This window comes from Maniola hyperantus, chromosome 17 (genome assembly GCF_902806685.2).
Source record: "Maniola hyperantus chromosome 17, iAphHyp1.2, whole genome shotgun sequence".
Lineage (NCBI taxonomy): Eukaryota > Metazoa > Arthropoda > Insecta > Lepidoptera > Nymphalidae > Maniola > Maniola hyperantus.
In genome coordinates, this window is record NC_048552.1 from 10,171,939 (window position 1) to 10,195,885 (window position 23,947).

A 23,947-nucleotide genomic window follows, 5' to 3' on the forward strand; every position below is an offset into this window, starting at 1 on the left:
CACCGTTCACGTGAAATATTAAGTCATATTGAGCCGTGAGATGGCAGTTATAATATATCTGTTAATTTTTATCTAATAAATAAAATCAGTCATAAATAAAACGGCAGCCACTTCATAATTTTTAGTATTTGTTGTTAAAGCGGTAATAGAAACAAACATTCTGTGAAAATATCAACTCTTTACCTATTACAGTTCACGAGATATAGCCAGTTGGTTGATAGACAGACAGATGGATGGACGGACGGGCGGACGGATTGATTGATAGCGAAGTCTTAGTAATACGTTCCCGTTAGCACCTTTGGGTACGGAACCCTAACAACAGGTAGACTATCGGTGATCGGTGCTCATCTGGAGTCGAAGACGCATGCGCATGCATGACAGAAGTGAATCTTGATTCTTGCGTATAATATTAACTATGTTTGAGACATAATGTAACTGCACGCTGAATGCTGATGCACAGGAAGGCTGTTACCGGTGACGCTGACGTTAATCTCCCCGGTCCTGTATTATTAGTATTTTTTTGTGTTCCTTATAATATAATTTATGTCAGCACTCAGCAACTTAAAGTCAATTTATTTTTGCGTTAATTTTTAATAATTCAATGTCCTATTGGTACAATCCAAATTTCAGCCAAATTGGTTCAGTCATTGTGGCGTGAAGGGGTAACAAACATCCATACATTACATCCATACTTTCTATCTTATATTTCGATCAAAAAATCTTATCGATTCTAATCGATTTTAGGTTTTGACTATGACTAATGAATCCTCTATTTTTTCAAAAATTATGGACATCCTCATCATCATAGATCATAGTCCATTCCCGGATGTGTTGATCAAAATGTCTTTAATACCATATTATCAATTATATAATTTTAAATTTCTTTATATTTATTTAGTTTTCAGAATAATTCAACTGGATAATAAAAATTATAGGTATATAATTTTTCATTCACATTCATAATTTCGGCATAAAGAGTAGGTAGGTACTTTATTATTAATCAGCGGAAGTTACTTTTATTATCATTCATTCATTTATTTTCAAATCACGTCAAATTAATACCTTTTTATAACATTTATTTAATTGATGTATTTATATAACATTTCATTTTATAAGTATAAAGTGGTTTACATTTTAATTTTGTTTATACAATTGATTTTAAATAAATAAATCTTTCATAGAAAATTTTAAAATGAAGAAATTCATATACGATTACAAAGAGCTGCGAAGTCGGTCATTTACAGAAACGTCAAACTCAAGAAGGTAAATAAACAAAATACAAAACTATTGAAAGTTGAAATAAAAGTACTTTGCATTTCAATTAATTATTAAATTAATGAAATTTTTAATTATTGTGCAACGGAAATTGAAATGACGTTGACAAGTTGTGCGAGTTGTAAATTCAAATAATTGACGAGTGTTGTCGCCTGCGGTAGTCAGTCACTAGTCGGTAGGCTGGACGCGGAGGCTCAGTTCAACCAGCGTGCATGAAGTGGATCACCGAAGCGCGACGAAAAGTAATTTGTACAAAAAACCAAATTCAACTCATTGCGATTGCCGTAGTGTTCGTGATGTTTTGTCTGACCGCACAATATATCGACGTTCATTGTTGCTAGACGTTTTTTTACAACATCGAACTTTAAAAGTTTAATTCGCCGGTAATGTTCCGCGTGATTCTCGTGTCGAGAGACTTTCAGTAGTTCTCTATTCTCTATCCGAAAACGTATTTTAGATAGTCAAGTGCCGTGTATTCGGATTGGATGTGAAATTGGTTAAGATATTTTTGATTTGTAAAGTGGCTTCTTCGCAAGAAATGGGTGTTTTCAAGTGGTTGCGCCGGTAAGTAAATCTACCTACCTTTAGTGCTTTTAATTGAATCGAGATCTTTTAATGCAAATTTTTATTGTTACTTCTGTATTGACACCGACACTCAGTACCGAAAATTAAAGTTTAAAGTTTACCATTGGAAACAGATATTCCTACTTAAATAACAAAACAAAACGTATAGCAAGTAGGTAACCTTCGATTTTTAGTAAGTAGGTACTGATTTGTGCTAAGTTTAGGCTAGATAACCGCCGAAGTCTGTACAAAAGGAATACCTACCTATAGGAAATTACGAATTTGCGAATGTTTATTGCGATTGGCGGCTTGTTTGTGCGCATACAGAAGTCTTTGAAATAAGCCGCTCGCCGCCTCCTACTCGTTGTTTTCGATCTATTGTAAACACCTTATGGCTTATACCGACCATGGTAGGTTCATATTCATACAGAATAAGGCTATAGCGACAGTAAAATAGGTAGGGATGATGCCCGCGACATCGTTCACGTGGAATTAGAGGTGCTTTGAAATCCCGTTGGAACTCTTTGATTTTCAGCGACAAATAGGTAACAGCGTACTGTCTACCCTTGGGAATTGGGATACAAACTTTTTGCCAAAATTGTTTTTAAATGAAAAGGCCGTGAAAAGTAGCAGACAGACAGACACTTTTATGCCCGCGACTTCGTCCACGTGGATTTAGATTTTTAAATCCCATGGGAAATTATTGATCTTACGGGATAAAAAGTAGTTTTCCATCTCCAGGAGTCAGGATGCAAGGTATTTATGTACCAAGCATCTACCTATAGTACGCAACAGGTCGAGATGGCAATCGGGGAGGTAAAGCCCCGCACACCCGCTCAGCCCCCGCACTAACCCGGCGCGTGCGAGCGTGGGTGGCGTGCGGGCGTGCAGGGCGTTCCCCACGCTTGATACCGCGACCCCTCGTGTTATATAGATAATGTCCGCGTCTTCATTGATGTGGATTTAGGTTTTCTAAAATCCCGTGGGCATTCTTTGATTTTTCGGGATAATATAAGCTAGCTCTGTACCAAAAGCTCCGTGAAAAGCTAGCAGACAGACAGACACACAGATTATAATACTAGCCTATTATCACTTTTTTGTTCCTCAGCTATGTTTATGCAGAAAATGACGTCAATTCGTACCTACCTACTAGCTCTGTTGCGGCGTTAAAAGCTAGCATGCTATCCCGCGGGAACTGTTTGTTTTTCCAGGATAAAAAGAAGCCTATGTCACTCTCCAGGTCCTCATGTAAATATAACCATGCAAAAAATCTCGTCGATCCATAGCTCTGTTGCGCCGTGATTGAAGGACAAACCAACAAACACACGTTACAACAACATAGCGAGATAAGCTTTCGATTAAATCCCTAAGAAAAGGAAGAAGTAAGCGTAGCCATCCTAAAGCAAACTTGGCGGCGTAAGTTCTCAAGGCTCTGGCAGAGATCGCGTGGATGGGATGACGTGGAACGTGACAAGGTTGATGAGAAGGAGGTTAGATTGGCAAAAAGAACTCTACATAGCGAGATAAGCTCTCGGCTAGATCCCTAAGAGAAGAGGAAGTAAGTGTGGCCATCCTAAAGCAAACTGGAGGATTAAAACCGCCCAGTACATTTTGACACTTAAGGCCTGTTCAGACTACAGTAGGGCGATTGTCTAAAACCTGCATCAATCATTATTACAATCTCAATTGTTCTGATTGGCTGAATTTGTGCGATTCTTGTTGCAACAATGCATTGTGGCCAATAGTGAGCGAGCATTAACCAATCAGAGATGATTGCGATCGTGACATTGTAGCTGTCAAACAACCGCGGTAGGGCCACATATATACGCGATATCGCTGCGTTGTGGGTAGCGAAAACTAATGGCTAATATCGCAAGAGCCGCGGCAGGTACATAGGTATTAGGTAGGTAATAGAATAGGTACCTACCCAGAGGAAAATCACGCGAACTTTTTCGCTTTCCACAGTGGCAGCGAATATGAACAGTCCATAAGTTATGGCCAGTGCCTGCTACACCACCTAAGGTGGACCATCAAAGCCACCTGCTAAAATGGGCATTGACCTCCACTAGCAGTCCAGCAGGCTGCAGGGCTATTCTGTATCTTTGAATTTTTTTCGTTAGAATTCTATTCTGTATCTTTGAAGTTTTTCGTCAAAGTAGGTAGGTACCTAGTGGTTCACTACCTACTTTGAAACCTCAACGCGGGTCGTCGTATTTTCTTCGGCGCATTTCAAGGTGCCCTAATTTGACAACTACGGTGTAATGTTCTGAATCAGCTATAATTGGCCGATACACTGTCACTATTGGGTGAAAATTAAATGCGTTGTTGCAGCAAGTAGGTATACCATAGCTTCGCCAATAACAACAGTTGAGATTGTACTTTATAGCAATTAATGATACAGCTTTTTTGCAATCGACCAGCAGTGTACACGCGAATGACGTACGCAACTGACATCACTACAGGTAACAGGAGGAATACTTGCCAAGGCATATTTCTCCGAGTCCTGGCTAGACAAGGCGCCCGCGCCACCTGTAATTTGATGGCATAACATAAGTGCCGACAACTAAACGCTTCGCAACGGTGTGGAAACGTGATTATCACGCGGATCGTTGCCTACACAAACCGGTTCAGAAATAGAGCGTTGTAGTGACGCTACCGGGAACTTAAACGCCTATTTATCAAACTATTTATTGTATCTTGTACTTGTACCCAGTACCACAGTATAAGGAGACAGTAGTCCAACGCCGGTAAAAGTCCCGGGATCACCATAGTTCATTACCGGTTACCGCACGATTGCTCTGTCCAGACGGCTTCGTCGAACCGTAGTCCGACGCCGGTAAAAGTCCCGGCATCACTATGGTGATCCCGGGACGCTCATTACCGGTTACCGCACGATTGCTCTGTCCAGACGGCTTCGTCGAACCGTAGTCCGACGCCGGTAAAAGTCCCGGAATCACTATGGAGATTGCGGGAGACACATTACCGGTTACCACACGATTGCTCTGTCTAGACGGCTTCGTCGAACCGTAGTCCGACGCCGGGAAAAGTCCCGGCATCACTATGGAGATCCCGGGACGCTCATTATCGGTTACCGCACGATTGCTCTGTCTAGAAGGCTTCGTCGAACCGTAGTCCGACGCCGGTAAATGTCCCGGCGTCACTATGGAGATTCCGGGAGACTCATTACCGGTTACCACACGATTGCTCTGTCTAGAAGGCTTCGTCGAACCGTAGTCCGACGCCGGTAAATGTCCCGGCGTCACTATGGAGATCCCGGGACGCTTATTATCGGTTACTTAACGGATTGCTCTGTCTAGACGGCTTCGTCGAACCTCTGTAGGTAATAAACATACCATTCTTATTCTGTGCTTGTACTATGGTGTAATCAAAGCACCTCGCCGTTCCATCCCATCATCAAATAATTACCGAATTTAAGACCCCGTAGGTACCTACTAAAGAATCGTTTCGATTGGCTGAAAGCTGACACTTTACACTAGCTATTGGCTAAAATGAGTGCTTTTATCCAAAACAGCCTAGTGTAGCCAACAGCATCGATTACGATTATTGGTAATGGAAATGCGTTTCGCAAAACAGGGGTTGGACCCCATGACATGTTAATTTGTATGAGTTCGTCACATCCGCAAAGTGGTTGCAAACTGCAGTAGCCAGGTACTTATGTTCTTAGTAGTTACACTAAAAATCAATAGCCTTATTAGACCCAGTCAACTTGAAATATCAGACAGGAAGATATTATACGAGTACGTTTTCCGTTATCAGTTAACTAGCTGATGCCCGCGACTTCGTTCGCGTGGAATTAGGTTTTTTAAAAATCCCGTAGGAACTCTTTGATTTTCCGGGATAAAAGTAGCCTATGTTACTCTCCGTCTTTATCTATACACATGCAAAAAATCAGCAGATTATTTTCTAAAAAATAATTGCGCCAACGCACCACAAGCATATATTTTTACCACATTTAGGTGGAGTACACTTCACTTAAACGTAGCTAGTGAACATATTATAGACGTGAGAATGTCAGTTTCTATTGTTTAATTTTTACACAGTGCCTCATAATTATTAAGCCTCATACCTATGTTACCTTATTTGAGGTAAGTATACCTAGTTATCAGTGGCGAAGGGTGAAAATCTGATAAAGGGAAGCCGGAAACGTACTTACCTACAAGAATATCAGCTGTTCGATTTTTGTTTTCAAAACTTAATTTAGAAAAATTACTATCGTTACGTAACAAGAAATCTGTTAAACAACAATCTATGTGAATTAAGGCCATATCTGATTTTGGCTTACCAAACTGAATCAAAATTACCGTGAACTTACACTTATAAGTTATTAATCACATCCCCAATTTATAATATCAAAATAAAACACCACTAACAACTTTAAAAACAAACAAGCATGGCCGCTTCACAAAAACAAAATATGTATCAATATCAAATAACCCTTCAAAATACAAAATACTCAAAATAGTAGCATGTACGTGTTAAAACAATACTATTAATATAATTTTTAATTTGGAGGTATTATAGGGTAACTCGGATCCAACCGAGTTATTTACGTCAAATTTGTCTGACCTGTCAGAGTTCCAAATTCGTATTCGCTACTGGGCCAGATTAAATTGGTGTGCTCTTTATTAGTCGACCGTAGAGCGAGACAGACCTAGTTCGCTCATTTCGCTTTCGCTAGGGAAATGAAAGAGATAAATACTAAGCAAAAATCTAACTAGGGAATCCGATATTTTACGGCTTGTAAGGTGTAGGACGTAGGTGTATGTTACTTACATTAGCTGTTATGTTTTAAACTTAAATTAGTACTTAATAACAAAAGAAAAATTAGCATTTGTGACGATCGAACCTTTGTATTTACGAACGTATTACGGAATTTATGTGAATAGTACCTACTTACGCTATATTATGCCAATTCTTAAAGGGAAGCCGATAGGAATCGTGTTATATTGACTCTTCGCCGCTGCTAGTTATTAAGATGACCTTATTCAAAGCCACAGTGGACTGCATTGTCGTAAAGTAGCACGACGACCTCCAATCAGCTTGGCTGACAAACTGATCAGGGTGGGAAATGCTGAATGAGGAACGTAGTAGACATAAGAGAGCTCTTAATTAAACCTATATCCAGCTGTGAGATATAGGTGGATGACGTTAACATTAAGTCAAAAATAAAATTGCAGTCAGTAGTGTAGGGCTCTGCCTGAAAATCAGCGCTGCAGTAGTAATACTGCAACATCATGCATCATCATCACCCTTCAGCTCACACATCACTTTTGTTTTTAGTACTTTCTAGCTCGTAGTTTTAAGTTTACCTAGTTTTAATTTTGTAAGTTTCAACATTTGGTTAAAAAAAATTATTCTTGTAGGTACTTAGGTACTGTTTTGTGAGCTGATTTATTTATTTATTTACTTATTTTAGTGAGTTTGACTGCCGACAGAGGAGGTACTCGGACTACAGACTACCAAAAGCATACTTGACACTTCCATTAAGAAAATGGCGAACGTGTAGGTAGGCCAGCTAAAATATCCAAACCCCTTTGTCACTAAATAATTAAGTAATATTATAATATTTAAGTAAGAATCCAATGAATTTTAATAGTTACAATTTGGAAATGAATTCAACCAATCTTAACGATTGCAAACCTAGGTATTCTATATTAGTGTCACTTTTATCAATCTACCTTCATAATGATTGCTAATTGCCATAGTTTACTCACGTAAACGTAGGTTTCTCCGTCTGTCTACGGTCTGGTCGGCCGAAGAGAAAACAATGTTATGTTACTCTAGTTAATTGAACCTGTAAAACGGTAAGTAGCTCTCTATTTTCCGTAGTTAACTAGGTAGTTAGGTATGTATTTAGCGATAATGGTTCAATAATCGAGATTCATTTAGAATTGAAGTATATCTTGTCCTACAAGTTATCTTGTGAAGTAAACAACTTAAAGGTTTTCGTTCGCGTAGGGCCTTCCTCTCCCTCGTGGTTTGGGCAGGAGGTGACAGTCTGAGATCATGCCAAGACGTCTGGCAGAGGGTTGCCACGATACGAAAACTGTCTGGCAATGCATGACGTAATTTCTAATACTATTCCAAGAAAATATTAAAAAAACTGGCCATGTGAGAGTCAGATTCGCGCACCGAGGGTTCCGTGCTCGGGTATTTTTTTCGACATTTTGCACGATAAATCAAAAAATGTTATGCATAAAAATAAATAGCAATCTGTTTTGAGAATGTACAGGTAAAGCCCTTTCACACGATACTCCACTTGGTATCTTACTTTGGAAAATACTAATTATTTGTTCATGAACACATTTAATTTTTTTGTGATGTAACCACAAATTTACGGTTTTCGGATTGTTTCCTTTACTTATGCTACAAGACCTACCTACCTACTACATTTTATGACTGTTTTCAGTTTTAAGTTTTCTTGACAGACACGACAGAGGTCAGACGGACGGACAGACAGTCAGACAACAAAGTGATCCTACAAGGATTCTCTTTTTCCTTTTGAGGTACGGAACCCTAAAAATAGACTTTAAACTTTGACGAAAGATTTTATATTACGTCTTTATTATCTGTTATCTGCCAAAGCTACCATGATCCAAACTTCACAGTCGTTGATCGTCCCTACCTGTATTGGAGACAATACGCACAGAAAATTCCAGTTTTTATAAAACAACGAAGTTCTGGCCCTCACGGTCTCTAAGTCTATTCCAAATTACAGACTTTTCTATCATTTCAACGGCCGATGAACATTTCATATTATTTACGTGACACGAATCGAAATCGAATGATCGAATAATGCAGAAATTCTGTAATTGTTTCGTAATTGAACAATGATTGAACAACTTTAATAGACTATTGAATAGCCAAGAGGCGATCGTAATCATCTACCTCAGTATTATGAATAATGAGACGATATTTTTACCAGCTCGAAATGAAATGAGGAAACGCAACCAGAAAATTAATCCATGCTGTGCCCCAAATAGATTTTAATCTTTCACTTTTTCTTTGGCGCCCATTTTTGTCTTATCACTAATCTGTAAAGAATTCGAAACGAGATTTGCCGGTACCGAATCAACACTTCGGCAAAGGAAACCCCGGTCGCGGCATTAGGCTCTACGAATTTCTAAAATATATTTATTTTTTATTTTTATTAAATTAAATTTTTACAAGTACTTTGAATCGTCAAATGCATTTACCACTGGTTTTTAATGCCTTTCCTACCGGGAAGAACCAGCAAGAAACTCGGCGGGTGCTCTTTTCAAAGAGCGTTATCATCTATCTCCACCACGTAAGTCGTAACTTCCCAAAATTCGCAGGAATGTCTGTGAATTCGGGGGAATTTTCTTTCCCGGTAGAAATTGGTCAATGTGGAGATAGAATAGAAGTGAATATTATGCTATGTAGTAGTTTGGATATTCGCTTCGATTCCGTATCAATTTAAATTGAGCCTTAAAATATGATTCTTTGCATTGCTATCATGCATTGAGTTAATCTAAATCATTATTGTTGACGAAGGCTTTGATGTAATCTACTTAGGCTGGAATCTATAGAGCTATGAGGACTATTTCTGGCTGTGATTTGTCTCTATAGAGATGTTCCGTCATCGGCGTATTGTGAACGAGGTCTCCACCTAAAATTTCAACAATCGGTCGCGCTAAGCCTTTTCATTTAATTCCAATAGAGGTTACATTCCAGACGCATTGTGGAAAGGAGAATAATCATTGGTCACGGGTATTGTGCGTTTTTAGTTGGCTAAATAGGTCTGTAGTTAATTAGGGCTCTAGGCGCAGCACACACGAAACCGAGCGTCTTTCTTTATAAAAACTCAAACTAGGCTTCATTTACTTTGATAGCTAGGTAATATGGCGGCGGCGCGTCGTGTCGTGGGAACCCCCGCCAGACACCCAATAATTTATTAAATTTTAAAGGTGTCTGGCAGGGGGTTGCCACCATACTAAGTGTCTGGCAATGTATGACGTGATTTCTAGTACTATTCTGAAGAAAATATAAAAAATTAGACTTTATAAGTACTTTGATGTAAGATTTTTTTACACCTTTTTTACCTGTTATCTCCCAAAGCGACCATTGATCCAAACAAACGTTTCTCCGAAGTTGGGGACAATATGACACAGAAACTTTCAGCTTTTATAAAATAAGTAAGTTCTGGCACGCGCTGGCTCTTAGCCTATTACATTAGTGTTTAATTTGTTTATCTAAGTATCACTTTTTTAATAAAATATACCTAGGTCATTTATTTACGAGTAAGAAAAAAAACCTTGTTTAAAAATCTTTTAGTTATTTAGCAGTTATAAATTGTTAGCAGTTAAAAAGTTATAATATTATGGTAAATAATAACTGTAGTGATTACTGATTATTGGCATATTAATGTGCCATAATGATATTTGTAATTATTAAATACCTATTGTGAGATGTTGGTCAACCGACAAGCACCAAATATAAAATTACTATAACTATTGGAACTAATCGGAAAGACTTAATGATTGACCTGGTTACAATCGGAAAGGAAGTGATTGTTGGTAGGTATGTAGATTTGAATATTTTGATTTAAATTTACAGTTAAAAAAAATATTTGTCCATACTCCATAATATCTAAATCTGTTAGTTTTGTTGTCAATGGTTTATATGCAATCCATACTAATATTATAAATGTGAAAGTCTGACTGTCTGTCTGTCTGCTAGCTTTTCACGGCTTACCCGTTTCACCGATTTCGATGAAATTTGGAAAAGAGATGGCTACTTTTAATCGTGGAAAATCAAAGAGTTCCCACGGGATTTTAAAAACCTAAATCCACGCGGACGAAGTCGCTGGCATCATCTAGTTCTTTATAAATGAGCTAAATGAGAAAATATCATTTGTGCAAGATAATCGCGGTGAAGGATAGGTATCCGCCTGAGATCGAGCGAGGAAGATGAGTGGAATGAACCAATCGTAATGGTTGATCTCACACAAAAATAACTGTGGTTGATCTATTGTAGTTCCTGGTACGCCTTGACGTGTCAATGGTCCTAAGCCAGTCTGTGTCCTATGTTAACACACCTGGTGTGACGGACAGCTATAGTTATAGTGTAATAAATTATCTCTGGTTATAGCACCGTGTTAGTGCGGGGCGTCCCCCTGCCTCATACCCCGATTGCCATCTCGACCTGTCGCGCACGTTTTCTACCTAGACCAACAAGAAAGGCTTAGGTACTTATTTACTTTATCAAAATTCCTTATGTACATTGGAGATGCGTTATGTAATAAATAACCCCTAAAAAAACTAAACTTGTCTCATCACAAGTAGTACTCCGGAGTCCGGATATAATGAACAGTGGGGCCGATTCTTTTGTACACAATCTCTAAACTAAACTAAATTAACAGGTCTAAATCTAGTGCTATCCTTTTTCGCAAGTAACATTATGAAAGGAATAGCAATAGATGTAGACGTGCCATTTTAGTTTAGTTTAGAGATTGTGTACAAGAGAATTAGCCACAATGTTTGAATTCGCTTTGGATTTTAGCAAAATCGAGTTGAAATTGACCATGATACACGAAATAAAATAAAATAAACATTTATTTGGACTCGATATTGAAAATAAATCGCCTCCATTGGTCACAATAGCTGACGATTATGAATAAATTTTAAATGTTCCGCGAATTGAAAGTTATAACAACGAATTGTCTATTCAGTAATCAATTTGATTTTTGGGGTTACGTAGTCAAATTGTCCTTATTAAATTCTTCTACCGTGCAGTCATACTATAGTCTAATAATTTGCGTCATGATAATTTATAAGACAGTAGGTATGGTTATCGTATGCAGTGTTTAATAAAATTTAAGTACCTACTACGTTACCCACTTAACATAATAATATATCAAAATTCAAAATGTGTATTTTTTATGTTTTTAGTTTTTACCTAACTACGGCAAAGTCAAAAAAAATTGATAAGCATGGGCGACTACGCATGAAATGGAAATTCGTGACTGGAGATCGGAAATGAGATTTTGGCATAAGTACATGAACACATAAGAAGTACCTACCTATCTATTTACTTATTTAATACATAGATTGATAAAATCATCACCTAAGGGTAGGGCTGCCATCTCTAAAACCTGCCCCCCAGGACCGGAAGCGTAAGTTCCCCGAATTTTGGAGCTTTTACCCCGGACATTTCAATACTTTTTTCATTCACTTACATCTTGATTAAAATATATTTTACTCCGTACTTGATAGAAGTAAACATTAATTTTAAGCCTCTTTTGTTGCATGAAATAGTGTGTTTAATCGTTTTTGTGTCCTCAAATTTTAAAAGAGACTATAATCAGAACTAAAACTTGAACACATGTAACATTTTACTACGCGGCTAAATAGATCGCTCGCGCTCGACATTCGCCAGAATATGACGCCATGCGTCGGTTGAACGCGCCCCACCCCCGCTCGCCGCTCGCGTAGTAAAATAGCGTCGGCAGTGCGTGCGGTGAAATACCTAACCCATAGCTTTGATTTACATAAATTATGGGAACGGGATCTGATCGAAAACCCGGATTACAATTGAAACCCCACCCGGACGCTCCCCGGACGTCTTCCAAACTAGGACAAATCCGAGGAAACCCGGACGGATGGCAGCCGTACCGAAGGGTGATGAAGGATGAACATGAAAATTATTCAAATGATCTAATTGAAAAAAGCCTAACAAAAGCCGGAAAGGCCAGACACAGTTAATTTGACAAAAAGCCTGACTGTGTCCGGCTTGTCCGGACGCCTGACAACGCTAGGTATAGGTATGGTATTATACCTGAGTACGGATTAGTAATCTACGGAACCATTGTTGTTGTCATTGCTTGCGCTTAACTAACTTATTACATCTTTACATATTACGGCATGTCGGTTTCATTGCATTTTTCGACTTTTTATCACGAGCATTACAGACTTTGCGTGGTTTAGTCCAGTTTTTGCGGCGATCTTCGCATTAATGAGGTTTACTTAATATTCAGCATACTTATGCGTTAATCAAGCGAAATGATACCTACTATTTTTCCCGTTGTATCCGTAAGATCTGTTCACTTAGAAATATCCGATTACGAAAACAAAAAACAACCCCTGCGCACTAGGCAGCCATTAGAACAGATCTCTTGGATATCTTTATTTTTATTTTTATAAAAGAACATTAGCCATGTTAAATGACTAAATTCCCCTTTTTCCTCTCCAACTAAGCGTGAAGCTTGTGCTAGGAGTAGGTACGACAATAGTGCAACGGGCGGGGCTTGAACCGTCGACCTTTCGGTTTTCAGTCCACTCCTTTACCAGTTGAGCTATTGAGGCTCTATCTTCTTGGTTCGTTTTGATGTAAAGCTCTTCACGCACGCAACGCAACACGCAATTCCTCGGATCAGGGTCAAAGCAGGTGCGAAATCTCTTTAAGAGACGTTGGACCTCCACCGGTTGAAACGACGAAGAATCTGAATGACTGCACAATCGGAATTTTCTAAGCGAACAAACCATACAGTAGATCACACAGCTTCGTGGTCTGTGTCACTTTACAATCAGATGAATGGTACCGAATGAGACAGTTCGTACTTTTACTTTAGAAAATTGTTTTCGCTATTTCACTTTAATCTATCGAATAACGTTTTCAAACCACTTTTTGTGTGCTGGCATTCAATTCTATAATTTATATATTGTATTCTTTGTATTTAGAAGGTTTTTTTTGCTTGGTGATAATTGGAATCTATTTTTATTGATAACCTACATAGAGGAAGATTACATTTTTATTTTAACCCACATTTGAAGAAAATTACTTAAAAATTACGATAAATATAGCATTTATCGTAACTAGAATTTAGACAGAAGAGCAGTACATTTCTTCAGGTTCTCCAAAATCGAATGAAGGAGCTTAAAATTGAGATGTTTACTTTATTTATTTACTTATTGGTTTTTGAATTTTCCATTCGCTCGCCGATTTTCAAATATGCCACTCGAGCGAAGCCGGGACGGTTCAGCTAGTTATATTATACGTGTGGGTATCTACTTCAAGCTGCATCGAATAGCTGAAATCAGAGATGACGCGAAGAGTCTCACCGGCACATGATTGATGCGTGTAACAAAAGCCTTTTCTGTACAAGACCATTCAATGAAGGCATTGTCTAAAACAGTATCGAAATTTCACTTTCACCGAACTATTTGCCGATTGCTGCATCGTATTACCTCCTGACTAATAAAAAACCGGCCAAGTACGAGTCAGGCTCGCGCAACGAAGGTTCCGTACTACAGTCGTATTTTTTCGACACTTTGCACGATAATTCAAAAACTATGATGCATAAAAATAAATAAAAATCTGTTTGAGAAACTACAGGTGAAGATCTTTCATATGATACCCCACTTGATATTGTCACTCACTTTGAAAGTTGAAAGTACTAATTATTAGTTCATGACCACAATTTAATTTTTTTTGTGTGATCTAACCCTAAATTCACGGGTTTCAGATTTTTCCCCAAATATCAGCTTTAAGATCTACCTACCTGCCAAATTTCATGACTCTAGGTCAACGGGAAGTACCCTGTAGGTTTCTTGACAGACAGACAGACAGACAGACAACAAAGTGATCCTATAAGGGTTCTGTTTTTCCTTTTGAGGTACGGAACCCTAAAAAATGTAATAGCCGGTTCACATTTTTCTAGTTCCTGAATCCCGCACAGGACTAGAACGCATTGATTCGTTGCTATAAATGCGGTTATTTTTAGATCATTGATTTTTTCAAATACGGGTCTACAATGCCACCGGATTGTACGCCTGCCTAGACAAGTCAAATGCGAAATTACAATACGGTATTTTACTATGTCAAAAATAAATTATTTCTCAGTGATTATTAAATAGAGGGTCTTCCAAAATACGTAAAATCCACGCCCTTTGTTATTTTTTATGTGTGGTAACCATTTAAAGTTATCGATTAAACTAAAAAAATGCGTCAAATGATTGTGGCGTCACAATTAGTCATACCGGTATTTCATAGAATCTCACATACTAAGCGCGCGTTTTGACGTTTGATAAAAAGTTACTGATTTGACTAGCTGTCAAATACCATTGGATTGAAATGTAGACTGATGCCCAATATTCAGCTATTACGACTGAATTGCTGTCGCGTCACTATTCGTTGCACTTTATGTGATTCAAAACACTGTTGACTGTATTTCATAAACTAGCAACCAGACTCAGATTTATAGAGCGTACTTTGACTTTGCTCAGACTTAAGACTGAGTTAAAATGAAAAATATTTATGTGAGAGATATACATCTGTCCCGTTTTAACTCTGTCTTAAGTCTAAGCTAAGTCAGAGTGCGGTCTATAGATCTCACCCTAAGTAGATTAGATGGCTATATTTAATAAAGGGGTGACAACCTAGTGATTAAGACGTCGGCTACCTATTCGGAGGATCGAGGGTACGATCTAAGACATGCAGCGCGGAGTTAGCTATGTGCGCTATCGCTTACTTTAACGGTGAAGGAAAACATCGTGAGGAAACCTCCATGTCTGAAAAGACGTGACGATTGATGACCTAGTCCTGGTGTTGGAATAATGTGCACCCGCCATTACATCGTTGACTATCAAAAAATATAACGAAAATTGATGGTTAGACAGCATCGAATTTATGTAAGCTTATCTTCTTGACGTTAAAATTAGGTAGCGGGCTATTGGTGATGCTTTCTATTCTAAACAAAACATCCGACACCACCTTATGTAAGCGCGAGATTTGGTTTATAATGCATTTTGAAATTATCAGTAAGCTATTTATCTTGCGGCTTTCTCTAATCTAATCTCTTAATTATATCCCAATTTTGTGTTATGATGAAACTGATGATGCGACGTCGTTGCTTTTATTAGTTACGAGTAGGTATATTGAATTAATAAAAGCAGCGTCGCATCTAGTCAGGTCTAGCAGCTAGCTGTCCCGCCCCGGCCTAAAACCTAAATAAAAATCTGAATCTACGCGAACAAATTATAAGTGACGTTCCTCGTGATAATGAATCCCATAGTAAATTGCATTGCGATATTTAGGTACTTCTTAATTTTTGTTACGGAAATTGAACCTGTTACTAATAGGAAAAAAGCGGCCAAGTGCGAGTCAGGCTCGCGCACCGAGGGGTCCGTAGTGCAGTCGCATTTTTTCGACATTTTGCAGGATAATTCAAAAACTATGATACATAAAAATAATGTTTTAGAATGCACAGGTGAAGACCTTTCATATGATACCCCACTTGATATAGTTATTTATTCATGACCACAATTTTTTTTTGTGTGATGTAACCACAAATTCACTGTTTTCCGATTTTTCCCCAAATGTCAGCTATAAGATCTACCTACCTGCCAAATTTCATGATTCTAGGTCAACGGGAAGTACCCTGTAGGTTTCTTGACAGACCGACAGACAGACAGACAACAAAGTGATCCTATAAGGGTTCTGGTTATTCTTTTGAGGTACGGAACCCAAAAAAAATATAAAGAGAATATAAGAGTAGGTCTATTATGTTAACTGTTAGATAGGGGTGACTTTTGTCTACTTTTTACGAAGCTACACTCATCGCCATTGATTTGCTGTTTGAGTTTACAGATTTGCAGTTTTCGTTTGAATTCGGAAATTTATATCTTTGGATCGAGTAACTATTAAATTGCTTGGAGCCGCCTCTAAAGTTTTGGTTACGAGTGAAAAAAATCGATTTTGCAGTTAATGGTCCACTCTTTAAAACCTGAGAACCGAAGATTTTGGTCTCGGAGCAGAATCGTGACCGGGTTAGTCATGGCCACGTTCATGACTCATGACTAATTCTTGGCTGCATAGTTCAGTGGTAGGTACCTACTACCTACATAACTAGGTAGGTACTGCTTTTTTTATCCGTCTCATTGGATAACTTTGGAAGTTGTAAGTTTTTATATTAACGTGTTAAGCCTGGTATCCACCTAAGCGGAGAGGAGAGGAGATGCGTTCAATCGACCTATCAGATTCAAAATAGATGACGTGAAAAAATTATCACGTCATTTTTTAAAAATCGGATTGGTTTACTGTACACATCTTCTCTCCGCTCCGCTTAGGTGGATACCGGGCCTTACCTTCCTATATTTGGGGGTCCAGTGTGGTGCGCTCGGGCACGTACTTCTAACTTTTCGAAGTTAGTTATGTCCGTGCTAAGCAATTAAATATCACAGGCTTTAACGGTGAAAGAAAAACCATCGTGAAAGAACGTCGTCGAGGAACATCGTCAATTCGCACTTAAGCATCTTCTAGGCAAGCGCGCTCCATCTTAGGTTGCATCATCACTTGCCACCAGGTCTGACTGCAGCCAAGCGCTAGTCTATAAATTTAAAAAAAAACCTTCTCATACCTTAGTAGTGAGCTGGCAAAGGGTTGATCTTGACGATTCTTACATTTGGGATTTAATAACTTCAATATTCGCTCAAGTCTGGTCTGGAGGAGGCTTTGGCTGCGGCCAATTATTATCCTACCTTGGCGCCATGGTAAACACTGTGGTCTTATTAGTGGGAGGTTTGCCGGGTTCGATTCCTGATAGGGATTTGGAATTTTATATACAATTTTAAATTTGGTCTGGTGTGAGGCTTCGGCCGTAGCTCGTTACTACCCTACCGGCAAAGCCGTGCCGCCAAGCAATTAAGCGTTCTTGTACGATGCCGTGTAGAAACCAAAGGGGCATGGGTTTAATAAAAACTGCCATACCCCTTCCAGGTTAGCCCGCTTCCATCTTAGACTGCATCATCACTTACCGCCAGGTGAGATTGCAGTTAAGGGCTAACTTGTATCTGAATTAAAAAAAATAAGCCTACGCCAAGCGATTGAGCGTTTCTATACAATGCGGCCTGACTGACCTGAATCCAGCTTTTTTCAATCCTTTTTTAATCAGACTTATATAATCTCCAAATTACGTCTATACTTATACAGAAAGCATTTCATTGCTTAACTGTTCGGAGATAAAGTAAAGAAGTGTCACGGTTGAACTGGCATTTGTATCTGAAGTTAGTTCAAAGTTAATCGGCGCGGAGGAAATAGTTAAAAGTAACTGAACTATGTATAAACGGCACAATAACCAGTTAGTTGGTGTGCGACCCGCGATTATCCCACGGTGGCGTCGGTGGTATTGAATTTTTTTTACATTATTAATGGTTAAGCGGTGACCCTGTTAAGATTTTGTTTTGCTTTTGCACAGTTTATTTTTTTAATGATGTCTTACACCCGTATTTACAATCATTACTATGAGGTCTCACAGTGCGCTCGAACGCAGTGTAGAATATATTTAATAGTACTAACGTAGTGTAAGTTCCACCAATCAGATTACTGTGTGTCACGTCAATTTTTAATAATCTTATTGTGATTGGTGGAATCCACACTGTGCGGTCGAGCGCGGTCGAATACAGGTGTTAGTGCTTTAGTCAAACAACTGCTCGTCGACCCTGCGTTGTGCATTCGATTTTTTTTTGATAAAAGAAAAATTTGGCATTATACCTCAATCGGGGGCCCACTACTGATAAAAATCTGTAATGTATATTATAACAGATTTTTATTACACAAAGACACATAGTTATAAGTCCGATATCGCTTTTCTCTAAATTAGCTCTTAGTCTGGGTTCTGGATTCAATTCATGTCGGGAACCGAACTCAACATATTATATCTTGAGGTAAGCCGAGCTATCGCATCACTGCACCAGATGAAATCCAGAAATCTGCAGGCTAGCTCAAGATAGAAACTATTTAGCAATAGACAATAGATACGTGCTAGAACTCATATCAATATCATCGTGTGATTTTTCGCAACCGAAAGTTGTGAATTTGATACCGATCATCGAATGCTGGTCGCACATTGAGGACCAGCCGCACGCCAAATTCATTTTTTCAGAACCAACTAAAAATGCGGAATACAGCACTATGCTCGAGTCACCTTTTTTCAATATAACGTTTGATTTTTAGCCTCGGAGTCCAGACTCCAGACTCCTGACGGAATCATTGAGTGTTTTATAGCTGCCATAAAGATCCGTACTTCTTCTGAATCTGCTATGGCTGCTAAAGTGGTCAGACGGTCAGGCGATAATTGTAGACTTTGCTTGGGAGAATTTCTGGAAATCCTTTCTTAGTGGCGTCTATGTTAAAAAAATCTACACGCAAAATAAAATGAAATAAAAATGAACTTTACTGTACACCACAATCAAAATATCGTAATAAATGAGAAAATGTAGCGGTTTAATTGATATTTCAGTCATTTAGATTCCCTGTTAAATGGATAAATGATGCCGCAAAAGAAATTACAATAACGCCATTAGTGTACCCTCCAACATTTAAGCTTCTTGAGCTTGGCGCTGTTTTGATGCGTACTTTTGCGGTTTGTGTCGTAATGTGCGATCAGCAGAAACCACACAATCGTTCGCCGGTGGCGATGGCGTCATCTTCAGTGTTGTATTGTCGATCCATTCCTGGCGTCGTTTTCATTTTGTTATCAAAAACTGATTGAGCTTTGCGGTGCGGTTTCTGCGGCTGCTGTAGTAATGTGCGGTCAGCATAAACCACACAACCGCTCGCCGGTGGCGATGGCGTCATCTTCAGTGTTGCATTGTCGATCCGTTCCGCCCATCCGCATACACAAGTGTGCCAGGTGGACATGCAACATGCAGTTACATTTTATGTTTACGACTTTGCCACTAACTTTTTACCCGACTACGACAAAACCAAAAGAAAGGGCTTTTGGCAGTCTATGTATGTATGTATGCATTTATGTTTGTATGTATGTAAGTTTGTATTTATGTGTGTTCCACTGTAGCGGCTAAACTACTAGGCCGATTTTGATGAATGAGGTGTCAATTGGTTCGTTGCTATGGGCCGGGTGACATAGGCTACATTTTATACGAAAAAAATTTATCTGACGTATGTTACATCTAAAAAAGTGGGGGTCTCCAAAAATTTTTTTGCTATTGTATCGAGTGGGTTGTCAAAATATGAAAGAGGAATTTCTGAGTTCATAAATATAAATATTGTATTCTATTAACATATACAAAGCGACAGAAACCCAATTTTACTATATTTCAGCGTTTTTAAGAAGATCGTAGTCGGGTTTTAGACTTTTACCATATCTGAAAGAGATTGATTGCTTCCTCTTTAAATAAGTTAGGTACCTACTTAAAATTATAAGATAGGAAGTACCTAATTAATGTTTTCCGTATCTAAAAGTGGTAAGAAATCAAGAAAATAACATAAATAATAATAAATTAATTTTTTTAAAAAACTTTTTACTTGATTCCGGACGTTTTTGGGACACTGAATACAAATCTGAACTTATTCTAAGCAAACGGCAATCTGTTAACTTGAATCCAAAGTTCGTGATTTCGATCACTGAATACCAAGTGCCTACAAACTTAAGCTCACTTCCTAGCTTAAGCTCATTTCATAGCTCAAGGCTTAAAAAGTTAATACCTACAGTGCTAAAACTTAGTTCAAAAACTTAATGATTTGTATTTTTCGATCAAGAAGGTGTAATAATTATAGTGAAGAGAAAGCTCAGAAGCTTTCATTCAGTTTGCAGTTGATGCAAAGTCTTTGCATCAACGTAGATTTTTCATCTCGATTCTCTCGCAGCTCTCGTTTAACTTGGTGGAACAACCTCTCTTCCTTAAATAAGTAGCTTCCATTTTATTGTTACAGGGAACGTATAACAGTTACCACGGGTCACGAAAGTCCACCGACGCCCACTCAAGATGACTCTCCCATCCAAGGCACCATTCGCACCGAGGAGTACAAAAGGGACCTAGCGGAATTCCAAGCACGGAGATCTGGAGGCAGCAAGGATCTACAAGAGACGCCAGTAAAGAAGAAATGCGGACGCCACTCCCTCCCCGTGTCTTGCACTGACTGCACTGGTGATCCCGACACAACTTTCAACTATGAGAAAAAGTCTGCCATGAAATATAAGAAGAAATCTCAGGACAAGCGCGAACGAAACGCACACTCCGAGGAAAAGGTTTATGAGGGCGTCCCAAACGTCCAATTCCTATTTCAAAACCAGGTTTTCATGCCCGGCAATATGTACGGAGCATCCTTTTCGGAGCCGAGGAGATCAAATAAACGCTACCATAGACAAAGATCGCCCGATTTCCAAGTTCAAAAACAGATAGATTTTAAAGACGATCAGTCGTCATCATTCTTCAAAAACAATTCCTTGCACTTCAAAACCAAGGAGTTTTTAAGTGAACATGAAGAAGTGGATGGGCTGAACGCCGCTGGTGACGTGAAGACCTCTAGTCAGAGTTCTGGAAGTCAGAAGAACGACAGCTGTGAGGAGAAGCTGTGGGAAGTGATGAGTGAGCTGAAGCATTTCGACCAGTGGGCCGATGAGCAGTTGCAGGCTCCGTGTGTGAATACCAGCAAGTCTGATGATAGCAAGGTAACTTTTTATTTTGTTTACTGGTAGGTACATTTTAGAACGGTGGTTGAGTACCTAGTAAGGATAGCTTATACAGTACCAAAGCTGAATCTGCGTTATGGTTTTTAGCTTGTTTTTAGGTATGATGCACACTGCAGCACCGAGTAAAAGTGGATAGGAAAGTGAAGTACTAAAATATTCTTGACGCGTGTTTCAACCGCGACGCCTTTATCTTCTGGCATGTGCGCGAATTTTCCAGTAATGGTCCATACTCTTTAAAACTTGAGAATCGAAGATTTTGTACTCTGAGCACAATCGTGCCATTTACTCATTGCCACGTTCATGACTCATGCCTAATTCTTGCTTGCAAAGTTCAGCAGTACATAACTAGGTATACTCCGGGACTGGTCGAGATGACAATCGGGGTATGAGGGAGGGCGACGCCCCGCACGCCCGGACGTTACTCGCGCTATCCCGCACCGGGTTACCTGTGCGGGTGTGCGGGGCGTCCCCACTCTAATTGCTATCTCGACCTGTCGCGTACTATAGAATGTAGTTAGATATTTTCGGCAAACATAGCTTTAGTTCCGAATACAATTTTAAATCGATTGCGATAGTTTAAATTCTAGATTCCATATTGTTTCGCAGAGTGACACAAGCGCATTCGGTCTGCCTATCGCAAGCGCCTGTAACCTAAACGTGGCGCTGGAGAAGAACAAGATCTGGAGCCGCGGCGCGTGGGGCGTGGTGCCGGTGCAGCTCAAGCGGCTGGCGGGCGTCACCGTGGAGCGCGTGAGGAAGAAACAGAGCATGGAGATAAACATACTGAGGTGACTCTTCCTTCTATAATAGCGATGCCTTCAACCTAAATGTGACGCTGGAGAAGAACAGATCTGGAGCCACGGCACGTGGGGCGTGGTGCGCTAGAGCATATTATTTCCAAACAACTGTTTTACACAGGACATTAATGATTAGGGCAACTCTCCTTTCTCTGTGGTTAAAATATGCTCTATAGATTTGATACTTAAATTCTTATGCTCAACATAGGATGGCGCTGCTAGAATTTATCGCGCGCTAGAACACAGGCGAGCGGCAATCGTAAATAGAATTCAACATTGGAATCATGTAATTTAAAGGTCTACTCCTCTGTCCTCTATTTAAGCGAATTTTAATTTTTGGATTCAGCTATGATTATAATTATCTTATCAAAGCACTTCTTAGTTATTTGTAGTGCGCGGACCATACTCCATGAATAGATACATTTTATTGTAATCACCGATAACTGTTCAGTTTTGTTATATTTTGTTACAGAAAATGTCGCCATCCAAACATCATACTCCTGATGGGACTGTATCCAGATGTGCAGAACAATATTCACATCATATGCGAGAGGTGTAGCGACTCTTTGTTTGGTATTCTTCATGTACAGGTACAGTTACTTATACCGATACGGCTTAAACACAAGCATGAGCCACTCGCCCTCGTGAATGCAAGAACTATAAGCACCTCTGTACAAACTAGCTTATGCTCGTGACTTTGTCCGCATGGACTACACAAATTTCAAACCCCTAATTTACCCCCTTAGGGGTTGAATATTCAAAAAATCTTAGCGAACGCCTACGTCACAATAGCTATCTGCATGCCAAATTTCAGCCAGATCCGAAAAGTAGTTTGAGTAAACCTTTATATTTTTATTTAAATTATTGAGTACTACAAGAAATCTACCAGGGTCGCATCCTCAGCGCGCAAACGTCAGTCCACTACGCGCTGGACATCGCCAACGCGCTGGTCTTCCTGCGCATGCACGGCTTTGTGCACACCGAGCTGAGCAGCATGAGCGTTATGATCACTGCGCACGACACCGCCAAGCTGGCCGACGTGGCGCCCTGCCTGCCGCTGCCGGCCAACACCAAACAAGCCATCAAGCGCTACGACGCCTACTCGCCCGAGCCGCTCTACGTCAATTTGACTGGTAAGTACTTAGGGCCGGTGTTTCAACAAACTTTGACGGACACGTAACCTTTAAATATGGCGCTAACGAACGTAAGTAAAGAAAAAGCGTTGATTCAGCATCTATTAGCGCTAACGTTCGTTAAAAAGTTACGTTTACGTTAACCAGTGCTGGCGCCATTGGTGATCGTCAAATCAGTTCGTAACTTCATACTTCTTACAAACGGAATATTTTATTTACAAATTATAATGGAATCAATTTAATTCAAAGCTTTTAATGATAGTTTTTTTGAAGATTTTGTAGGAAAGAAAAAGTGTTTAAAATGCGAAGTAGCAATATTAATAACTATGTATATAATTTAATATACTTAAAATGAAATAAGAAAAGGATACGGAGAAGTAAGTTAATTTTTAGGGTTAGTTTCGCAACCAAAATAACAATGACGAACAGTTTTTTGTACAATGAAGCAACGCACTTAAATTAACAGATGTTAAAGTTCGTCTACGTCCGTTAAATTTTAACGAACGGATCTTACGAAGACCAATGGTTTGAAACAACCGGCCCTAAGTAGCAATCAATAACATTGACCATATCATTGGCCAAATGTACATAGAAATCCGCCTTTTATGTTCAAACTATTTCGTGCATCTTGTTCTTTATATCTGTATCATTTTCTGGTATACGAGTTTTATGAATATAAATAATCAGTACCCTTATTATAAATG

The 23,947-nt window shown here is 39.1% G+C and overlaps 1 protein-coding gene across 2 annotated transcripts in view; it reads left to right on the forward strand.

Moving 5' to 3' along the window:
- Nucleotides 1-1,456: 1,456 nt before the first annotated feature.
- LOC117990327 (uncharacterized) overlaps nucleotides 1,457-23,947 on the forward strand; it is a 39,216-nt gene continuing 16,725 nt past the window's right edge. Inside the window, exons 1-5 of one of the 2 annotated variants that reach the window (XM_034977793.2) lie at nucleotides 1,457-1,839; nucleotides 20,554-21,292; nucleotides 21,920-22,101; nucleotides 22,583-22,700; nucleotides 23,000-23,243. In XM_034977793.2, the coding sequence (XP_034833684.1) occupies nucleotides 1,814-1,839; nucleotides 20,554-21,292; nucleotides 21,920-22,101; nucleotides 22,583-22,700; nucleotides 23,000-23,243 (1,309 nt within the window). In that variant the 5' untranslated portion in view covers nucleotides 1,457-1,813. Of the gene's footprint in view, nucleotides 1,840-5,861; nucleotides 5,946-20,553; nucleotides 21,293-21,919; nucleotides 22,102-22,582; nucleotides 22,701-22,999; nucleotides 23,244-23,947 lie in introns of those variants that run through there. The other variant, XM_069504115.1, reaches the window with a different exon arrangement.